General features: G+C 36.6%; 2 protein-coding genes across 2 annotated transcripts; both read left to right on the plus strand.

Moving 5' to 3' along the window:
- The first annotated feature begins 2,012 nt into the window (after window positions 1-2,012).
- On the plus strand, window positions 2,013-4,778 carry LOC140806269 (uncharacterized). The gene is made up of 2 exons (XM_073162832.1): window positions 2,013-3,417; window positions 4,297-4,778. The coding sequence occupies exons 1-2, from the start codon at window positions 2,013-2,015 to the stop codon at window positions 4,776-4,778; spliced, it is 1,887 nt and encodes a 628-aa protein (XP_073018933.1).
- A 3,836-nt stretch (window positions 4,779-8,614) lies between these two features.
- Window positions 8,615-9,805, plus strand: LOC140811927 (basic blue protein-like). Its single transcript, XM_073170058.1, has 2 exons — window positions 8,615-8,840; window positions 9,549-9,805. The coding sequence occupies exons 1-2, from the start codon at window positions 8,657-8,659 to the stop codon at window positions 9,737-9,739; spliced, it is 375 nt and encodes a 124-aa protein (XP_073026159.1). The 5' UTR covers window positions 8,615-8,656; the 3' UTR covers window positions 9,740-9,805.
- Window positions 9,806-10,810: the final 1,005 nt, after the last annotated feature.

Below are 10,810 nucleotides of genomic sequence, written 5' to 3' on the forward strand. Positions count from 1 at the left end.
GAACATGCAGATAGGTGCTCCTTGTAGAGTGCACTGAACAACCCTCCATAAAAGGACTTTCCAAGTGGTTCCCACTTATCGAGTGTAAATGTCCTAGTTTATGGTTGTACAGAATTAGTCCTTATGACCCGGGACAACATTGAGACTCTATGTGCTAGAATTACACTTTGACTTGTTTACCGACTCTCATGGGGTCATCAGGTGGCAAGGTTGGGTGTTCTGTCGAAACACATAGGAGTCGATGCATTGTAGTCGGGGATTCACCGCTTACCTTCGGGTATGGATATCCTATGTGTTATCATGTGTATGTAGGTTGAAATCTCTGGCCAGAGTATGGTGGTAACTATGAAAGGGTTTCATAGATTACACCATCGATGCAACTACGACATGACACATAGTATCGATTCATTGACAACTCTCGATAAACCAATGGTTGTCGAATCGATCGGGATATATGAGTTGAAGGGACCGTACTGTACGCTAACCATAATTGAATGGTTCTTGCAGGCACTATCATTTGATACCTAGGGAATCATGTAAGCGATGCTGCTAGGCGTTTAACATAGTTGGTTGGGTACTATCAAACTTGAGTTCTGACATTCTTTTTATCAAGGTGTTGATAAGTAAGAATGGAGCAATTGGGGTATGCTCATATAAGGACATGTTTAGTCCGAATCACATGGAGATGTGAACCCACGGCTTGTTGTATCAATGAACCATTGAGGGCCACACAAGTACTAGCTTTCTAGATCCCGTTGAGAAGTAAAAATAGTTCAATGTGTTGAACGGCTTATAAAGGAGTTTATAAGCGTAAGGAAAATTAGAAGTATGACTTCTATAAAGGAGAAAATAGTTCAATGTGTTGAACGACTTATAAATGAGTTTATAAGTGTAAAGAAAAATAGAAGTATGACTTCTATGAGAGAAATGTAAATTTTAATTTAAGGAAGTGTTCCTAAATTAAAATTGGCCAAGTGAATAATGTAATTGAAAATTGTGATTTTCATAAACATTATTATGGACTAAATTAAATTAATTCAAGTGTTGAATTAATTAAACACTAGTGGGCCTAGTAGAGTCCAAATAATTAAATTAATTCAAGTGTTGAATTAATTAAATTATATTGAGTCTTGAAGAGCTCAATTAAAATAATTATTCAACTAGTGGGACTTGGGTAAATTCAAGTAATGTTTAATTAGTCTCAAATATGTTTGAGATAATTAAAATTTAGTCCAAGGTTTTAATTTGATTAAAAACCATATAATATGCATGCATGGGAGGTGAAAGGTTGGGAGACTACTTTTTGAGTTTTCAAGGCATGGCATGCAACTTTTTGGAACAACTTTTCCCACAACCAAGTCTAGTCTTCCTTCTCTCCTCCCACACTCTCAATGGCCGAAACTTGACAACATTTCTCTCCCATTTTTCTCTCATTTTTGTTCTTCAATTTGTTGAGGAAATCTTGCACTTCTCTTTGAAAAATCCTCATATTTTTCTAGTGCAAAATATGAGGGGATCTACCTAGTTGGTGGTGGGCCTAATTTGAAGGAAAGATTCAAGGACTTGGAGGAGGAGGCTTGTAGATTGTCATCCTTTCAAGAGCTTTGTTGTTTGACAACAAAGTTGGTGCCATCATCAACCTCAAGAGGTTGATAGGTAACGATTTTCTTACACCCTATGTATGACATTTTGGTGTTTAAATGTATTTGCTACACAAAAAGGATGGTGGCCGAAATTTTTTCTTAAAAATTAGATTTTTTTAACTTCCGTTGCGCTTCCGGTCACCGTAACCGATCCCCTTTCACGAGTTCATCCTCGAAGCACATCCTGGAGGGGACCAATCTGTTTTAAGGACACTGTATTTCATACAGGCCTCGGTTTGCTTTATTTTCAGCATTGTCCCACTGTTTTTTTCACCTTACTACATCGCTGGTTTTAGTGCACATTTCGGTTTGTCCATATATATCTTGTAACAATCTTAAACAGAATACTCATTACGTGTTGTTTAAGATATGGCTACTGAATCCAGTGTGCAAAGGGAAACTGCTCATGTTGTCCCTCCTCAAGTTATCCCTCATGGTACCCCACGTGCTGCTGCGGTTGCTGTTCCAGCAAGTCACGGTGAAAAACCCGAGAAGTTCACTGGTGTGGACTTCAAAAGGTGGCAGCAGAAGATGTTATTTTACTTGACGATGCTGAACCTGGCCAGATTCCTTACTGAGGATGCTCCTAAACTCAACGAGGGTGAGGGAGATGTTGAATGTGTTAGTGCGGTTGAGGCATGGAATCATTTTGATTTCCTATGCCGAAAATATGTACTAAACGGATTGTCCGACTCGCTCTACAACGTCTTTTGCGAAAAGAAAACGGCTAAAGAGCTGTGGGAATCCCTTGACAGAAAGTATAAAACCGAGGATGCCGGGGCCAAGAAATTTCTTGTTGGTCGCTTTCTGGATTTTAAAATGGTGGATTCAAAGCCGGTTATCAGCCAAGTTCAAGAACTCCAAGTGATTCTTCACGAGATTCACGGTGAGGGGATGACTTTGAGGGAATCATTCCAAGTGGCTGCTATTGTTGAGAAGCTACCACCAGCTTGGAAGGATTTCAAAAATTACTTAAAACACAAGCGAAAGGAGATGAATGTGGAAGAGCTCATTGTTCGAATTCGCATCGAGGAAGACAACAAGAGTTCGGAAAGACGATTTTTTTCTCCTGTTGTCGCTAAGGCAAATGTTGTCGAGCATGGTCAAAGCTCGAAAAAGAGACCATCTTCCTCCTCCAACAAAAGGTTGAACATGGGACCCAAGGGAGGCATTTGGAAGAAAAAGTTCTCCGGAAAATGCTACAACTGTGATGGTATGGGTCACAAGGCATCTGATTGTAAGAAGCCAAAGAGGAACCGAGAGGTGAATGTGGTCGAGAACATATCTCAAGAGGTTTCGAACATGAATCTCTATGTTGTAATATCAAAAGTTAATTTGGTGGGTTCAAACACAAGGGAGTGGTGGATCGACACTGGGGCCACTCGCCATGTTTGCTCGGACAAGGAGATGTTTGCTACTCTTGAGGAATCTGAGAATGGTGAAAAACTATTCATGGGAAATTCCGCTACTTCTGAAATCAAGGATCAAGGGAAAGTTGTTCTGAAGATGACATCTGGTAAAGAACTGACTCTGAACAATGTGTTGTATGTACCGGACATTCGCAAGAACTTGGTATCCGGGTCGCTTCTTAACAAGCATGGTTTCCGCATTGTCTTCGAGTCAGATAAGGTGGTTTTGTTTAAGAGTGGAATGTTTGTTCGCAAAGGTTATGTTTGTAATGGTTTGTTCAAACTAAATGTAATGGCTATTAAGCCCTTGATGAGTAAAGTTAATATTTTTGCTTACTTGCTTGAGTCTTCTTGTTTATGGCATGGTAGACTTGGACACGTTAATTACGATACAATTCGTAGATTAATAAACATGAAAAACATTCCTGCATTCCAAACTGATAAATAACACAAATGTGAAACTTGTGTTGAGGCAAAACTAACGAGATCATCTTTTCGTACTATTGAAAGAAATAGTGAACCACTTGATATAATTCACAGTGATGTATGTGATTTAAAAGGTGTACAAACTCGCTGTGGAAATAAATACTTCATTATTTTTGTTGACGATAGCACAAAATTTTGTTTTATGTATCTCGTTAAAAGTAAGGATGAAGCGATTGACAAATTTGTCCAATACAAGAGTGAAGATGAAAATCAACTTAGCAAGAAAATTAAGGTGCTAAGAAGTGATCGTGGAGGTGAATATGAATCACCATTTGCTGAGTTTTGTGCTCAACACGGTATCAAACACGAAAGAACTGCACCTTATTCTCCACAGCAAAATGGCATTGCAGAGAGAAAGAATCGCACATTGAAAGAAATGATGAATGCGTTATTATTAAGTTCTGGTTTACCACAGAACTTGTGGGGGGAAGTTGTTCTAACAGCTAATTATCTTTTAAATAAGGTACCCCGAAAGAAGCTAGAAAAGAGTCCATACGAGTTATGGAAAGGTAGAAGTCCCTCCTACCAATACTTGCGAGTGTGGGGGTGTCTTGCCAAGGTAGCAGTACTCACTCCAAAGAAAGTAAAGATAGGACCAAAAACTGTTGATTGCATTTTCATTGGATATGCTCAAAACAGTACCGCGTATCGTTTTCTTGTACATGAATCTCAAATACCTGATACTCATAAGAATACGATAATGGAATCAAGAAATGCTTTGTCCTTTGAACACATGTTTCCATACAAATCTAAGTAAGAATCAAGTTCATCCAAAAGATTGTATGAGACAATTGATAAAGAACAAGAGCTTGATCAAGATATTGAACCTAGACGTAGCAAGAGAGCTAGGACTGAGAAATCCTTCGGTCCGGATTTCATCACTTTCATGATGGAAAGTGAACCTCAAAGCTTCAAGGAAGCAATCAGTTCATCTGAGGGACCTCTTTGGAAAGAGGCTATCAATTCCGAAATGGAATCCATTTTACAAAACCATACGTGGGAATTAGTAGATCTTCCTCCGAGAAGCAAACCACTAGGCTGTAAATGGGTTTTCAAAAGAAAAATGAAATCAGATGGAACCATAGATAAGTATAAAGTCAGATTGGTAATTAAAGGTTACCATCAACGTGAAGGGCTTGATTACTTTGACACATATTCTTCTGTATCGAGAATAACCTCTATTCGTGTGATACTTGCGATTGCCGCATTGCGGAATCTTGAAGTACACCAAATGACGTAAAGACAGCCTTTCTAAATGGAGATTTAGAAGAGGAAATTTACATGGAACAACCTGAGGGATTTTCTGCGGCTGGGCAAGAAAATAAGGTATGTAAACTGGTGAAGTCTCTGTATGGCTTAAAACAAGCACCAAAGCAATGGCACGAAAAATTTGATAAAGCCATGATGGAAAGTGGATTTAAATTCAGTGAATGTGACAAATGTGTATACATAAAGAACACTAAATTTGGATATGTCATTTTGTCTTTACGTAGATGACATACTTATAATTGGTAGTAATGATAAGATGATCAAATCCACCAAGAAGTTATTGAACTCAAGATTTGACATGAAAGATTTGGGCTTAGCCGATGTAATCCTTGGAATTAAAATCCATAGAACATCAGAAGGGTTAGTCCTAAGTCAGTCACATTATGTTGACAAAATACTTGAGAAATTCAATAACAATGACTCTGCATTAGCTAGAACCCCGATAGATACCAGTCAACATCTATCAAAGAATCGAGGGGGGAGTATGTCTCAATTAGAATACTCTCGAGTCATTGGAAGTCTGATGTACTTAATGAGTTGTACAAGACCAGACATAGCCTATGCAGTAAGCAAATTGAGTAGATTCACGAGTAATCCAGGAGTTGAACACTGGAAAGCAATTATCAGATTGCTAAGATACTTAAGGTACACTCGTGATCATGGGCTGCACTATACCAGATATCCTGTTGTTATTGAAGGATACAGTGATGCAAATTGGATATATGATATGAAAGAGTCAAAATCTACAAGTGGATTTGTATTCACTTTAGGAGGTGCAGCAATTGCGTGGAAGTCTTATAAACAAACTGTAATAGCCAGATCCACGATGGAATCTGAGTTCATATCCCTTGACAAGTGTGGTGAAGAGGCTGAATGGCTGCGTCATTTTTTAGAAGATGTTCCAGGATGGGAAAAACCTATGCCGGCTATATGCATACATTGTGACAGCCAATCTGCGGTTGGTAGGGGACAAAATAATATGTATAATGGTAAGTCTAGGCATATACGTCGTAGACATAATACCATTAGACAACTACTCTCAACTGGAGTTATCTCTATTGACTATGTAAAGTCAAAGGATAATATAGCGGATCCGCTAACCAAAGGGTTAAACAGAGAGTTAGTTGCGAAAATGTCAAGGGGAATGGGGCTCAAGCCTATAGAATAAATTGGTGTGAAGGAAAGACCAACCTATGCTAACTGGAGATCACAAGAACTAGGTTCAATGGGAAAACCTAATCGCACTAATATGGAGAATCACTGTGGGGGTTATCCCTAATCCATTCATATTATGAAACAGTGAATGTTGAGGATAAGCTTACGGCTTTTAATGATTCTGATAAGAAGCAATATAGAATCACCTATGTGAGAGAGAGGTGGGGCCGCTTCGAAGGAATGGCAGGGCTCAATTCTAGATCCTCTTGCAGAACCAGGAGTGTGTTCATGGCCAAAACGAACACAATCATGAGAACTGAATAGTATTAGTAAGAGTCTTGTGTGAAGTATATCTTAACTCACACAAACGGCTGTACAGTTCAAAGACATCATGTCTACTGTCAATCAGTGAATTATTATGCTTTCACAAGGGAAGGTTCAAAGGGTAATACCTACCTATCCTATGCAAGATTCAATTGTTGAACTTTATCACGAAAATCGTTGAATATCTTTCAATTTCCATTCATGTGGGGGATTGTTGGACTTATATAGGTTTATTGGGATTGTTCTTTGAATGAAAAATTGGACAAGGCCTAGTAGATGGCAAGTGGGAAATGTCCCACATTGGAAAATGAACATAACATTGGTGAGTTTATAATGTGTTACACTTTATGGAGGTGTAACAATGATTGGTCAAAAGGCTCTCTCTCGCGCACACAGGCGCAGGGGGGTGCAAATCATGGGCCCGATTTGCAGTGGAAAAAGGCTTGACTTGTGTGCAAGCGTACGAGCGCGACCTGGGTGCGTCGAATGTCGGACCGATCAAAGAAAAATTTCCCACCACGGTTCACCTGGCTTTTGCTATTTTTCTTTTCGAAAATTTACATTATGGAACATGACCTTTGGTATTTCAGCTGACCATTGGTATTCCAAACTGAAATGACCTTTGGTGCTCCAGTTGGACTGACTTTTGGTGCTCCAGCTGGGCTGACCTTTGGCCTTTCAGATGGCCAACCGTGGCTGTTCGTATGGAGCCGGAGTGTGCCTATATATAGAGGCAACATAGTCCTTCAAATAACATCAAAAAACACTCCCCTGCATTCTGATATTTTCGAAGCTGTTCTTGTTTTCCTGTCTCGGCTCCCGCTGCTTCCACCGGCTGCTGCTCCTCTGTCGTTACTCTGTCTCGTGATAAAGTTCAGGTACATTTCAGTTCGCCACCGTGGTACCTCGTGCTAGGGTACTACTGGTTGTTCCTTTGTATCTTGGGAAACAGACGTCCGAGTTCATCCTCGAAGCACATCCCGGAGGTGACGAATCTGTTTTAAGGACATTGTATTTCATACAGGCCTCGGTTTGTTTTATTTTCAGCATTGTCCTACTGTTTTGTTCACCTTACTACATCGCTGGTTTTAGTGCACATTTCGGTTTGTCCATATATATCTTGTAACAACGAGGTTCTTTTGTAAACAAATAAAGTATTGTCGAAATCATTTGTGGTATTCTTCCATTCCAATAAAATTAAATCAGATAAAGTATGAGTTGACGATCATAACATAACATGAATAGAACTTATAAAGGGCTCTCGATATTCTTATTGATTGGAAATTTCAATTATCTCGGTAGAAATTTGACATCTTTTGTTCCACCACAACAAAAAAAATTCCTACAAGGCTTGTGATGTTTTTCTACAGGATAGCGGGTTTGTTATGTGTTTAAACAAATAGCATGAACTTTTTATGCAAATATATGATTATGGGTTTAATTTTGAATTTATATTTAGCAAAATCTATTATTTAGTGTGCATAGAAAATCTAGTAAATAGGCTTGATATATAAAATGTTATATTTTTTTTTTTTGGCAAATAAAAATTTATGATCTGTATATAATTTACTTCCAAATTTATGATTCCACCTCTGCATAATGCAACAATTAGTTGAAACTTATTGAATTGCATTTACACTCTACACTATAACAACCTACTCGTATTATCTGCAATTATTGCACTATGTTCTTAATTCATCGCCCACCGGAATGGTATACCATTATGATCAATAATAGCATTAATATGAATTATTTGGTCCTATATAAGTCATGTGATTTAATCAATATTATTCCATCCTAGTACTGTAGGTCATGTGATTTAAATTTTACCAACTTTTTTTTTGTTAATTACGATAATTGTTTAATATCATTATCATAATCAAGATCTACCAAGCGAAAAGCATCTCCCAAAAAGTCCTAGCCCATGAAAGAAGACTAGTGTCCTACATGGTGATAGTGGGAAAGGTTAGATCAAAATTTATTGCAGAATCTTAAATTCCTCAACTGTCGTGTTTACTCCACTGCTGCAAGACCTCGAGTTCTTCACTTCAATCTCGTCATTGGCGGGTAAGAATGACAGGTTCACATAATGTATTATTTTATGGGGTCGGATTTTTTTCATTATCACATGAGATCGAGCTCAGATGTTCCCGAACTGTTGGGTGATTTTAATTTGTACAACTGTTACACAAGTGAGACACGATTTGAAGTCAAATTTTTTATCCTGTAAATATGTGACATAGGTGGGACCTGCTAACTTTAATTGAGTTCCCCACTTGATAACTCTCCTTCCTATAAATTTTCATCAATTTACAAATGCATTAATATATAGGAAAGGATATAGAAAGAGATAAGGAAAAGGAGAGAAAGATGGCTGAGGGAAGAGGCAGTGCAGTGATCCTTGCGGCGGTGGTGATGGTGCTAATTACAGCAGTTGTTTTCCACGGCGGAGTGGCTGAAGCCGCCACATACACCGTGGGAGATGGCGGCGGTTGGTCCTTCTACGTGTCTGGCTGGCCCCAAGGCAAGCGCTTCGTTGCTGGTGATGTGCTAGGTGAGGGTAAAATGTACTAAAAATAGATGGATATAAAGGAATTCAATTTTATATGTTTGAAGCTAGCTATTTTTGTATTCTCTAAAATACATTTTTTCATATGTTTAATGAATCCAATTTTTCATCCTCTTTCTATATTTTTTTCCTTACAATAAACCTATTATGTTATCTTGTATATTATATTTGTATCTTAATATATTAATATATGTTAATGAAATGTTTTTATTTATAAACAAAGAAAATATTAAAGGTGTGTATACGAACCTTCTTGATCATATTCGAGATAATGATATGTGATATTAAAAAATAGTTAAAAATTCTCTAAAAATACAGTCATAAAATTTCCTTTAATTGAAAATATAGTATAGATAGCCCAAAGCCCTCAATCTCTCAATTACATATTTGTATGCATGATTTTGCTCTCTTTCTAACTTGTCGACATTTTAGTTGTCTTATGCAAAAAACAACATTTGTATTATATTAAGATTAGAGCTGACATATGTGTACAGAACAAGTACTAATTGTAGAACCAATTTTCGAATATTTCTTAAATGTTTCCTAAATTTCTAAATATTTTTTATATAAAAAAAAAATCCGCATAGAATTGAAACAACAACCTCCTGCTAGATTTCAACTGATTAGCCCATGATATGATCAGATCTTGAAGATACACAAACAGTAATCTTAACATGTCGATCGATTTTGCAGTGTTCAACTACAATCCAAGATTCCACAATGTGGTGAAAGTGAACGGGGCCGGGTGCACAGCTCCCCCTGGGGCCAAAGTTTATCAATCGGGGGGAGATCAGATCAGACTCGTCAAGGGGCAAAACTATTTCATTTGCAGTATTCCGGGGCATTGCGAAGCGCAGATGAAGATTGCCGTGAATGCTGCGTAAAATTGTACATTTACTTCTTCCGAGTTGTAATCTTACGAATTTATAAATAACTTTGCTTTTATATAATGTATTATCAAATGAACTATTTGAAAATTAGCAACGGATGAAATTTATTTACAAATAAAATTCCAAAACTTTTACCATTTAATTATACAAAATCATTTGAAATATGATGTACTTGTGTGCTTCATTTGACACTCATGAATAAATATAAAATTTTAATACTATAAGATATTGAATTTTTTTTGGGTTAAATTACAGATGTTATTCGGTTACTTTCTAGCTATGAGTTTCAGCCTTTTGAACATTGGGTTATATAATATGATATTAGAAACCAAGGATTAAATTTCAAGAGTTTTAGGTGCATAAATAGGGAAATTTAGATTTTAGTCATACAACATTTTAATTTGTCAAATTTTGGTTTCATATTTTGGATTTTTTTTCTTTTTTCCGACAGAAACTATTGAATACATAAAATATTGTTTATTTAACATATATTTTCTCATACATGCATGACTCATATGGTGCAAATAATGTTAATGTTACACAAATTATTTGGATTTTTTTGTCTTTTTTCGGACAGAAACTAGTGAATAAATAGAATATTGTTTATTTAACACATATTTCCTCATACATGACTCATATGGTTCAAATAATGTTAACGTTACACAAATTAAAATACATATAAATAAAAATAAAGGGCAAAAATATCCTACACTTAATATTTCGAAATAGGATGAAAAAACTTTTTATTGTGCATAGTTAGATTTTAATATATGTAATATATCACCACATGACCCATGTAGGAGAACATCAATGTTAAGATATTAGATGAAAACCAAACTTGAACAAGAAACAACATTATAATCCAAAACATGTCAACTTGTACGTATTACCAAAATCCTAATTTCTCAATAATAAATTATCAAACATTATATATATATATATATATATATATATATATATATATATATATAAAAGTAGAGCGGGGAGGGGCATTTTGAGGATGAAAGATTTATTTTTTAAAATAATAGTTGGTTATCATAGGATCTCTTAGTTACTACTATTAAA

Source organism: Primulina eburnea, chromosome 1 (assembly GCF_022965805.1).
Source record: "Primulina eburnea isolate SZY01 chromosome 1, ASM2296580v1, whole genome shotgun sequence".
Classification (NCBI taxonomy): domain Eukaryota; kingdom Viridiplantae; phylum Streptophyta; class Magnoliopsida; order Lamiales; family Gesneriaceae; genus Primulina; species Primulina eburnea.

Excerpts from the sequence above, each read along its gene's own strand:
- LOC140806269 (XM_073162832.1), top strand. The coding sequence starts at position 2,013 with ATGGCTACTGAATCCAGTGTGCAAAGGGAAACTGCTCATGTTGTCCCT. Across the intron at positions 3,418-4,296 it reads GTCTTCTTGTTTATGGCATG|AATCAAGTTCATCCAAAAGA; the intron begins GTAGACTTGGAC and ends AATCTAAGTAAG.
- LOC140811927 (XM_073170058.1), top strand. The coding sequence starts at position 8,657 with ATGGCTGAGGGAAGAGGCAGTGCAGTGATCCTTGCGGCGGTGGTGATG. Across the intron at positions 8,841-9,548 it reads CGTTGCTGGTGATGTGCTAG|TGTTCAACTACAATCCAAGA; the intron begins GTGAGGGTAAAA and ends TCGATTTTGCAG.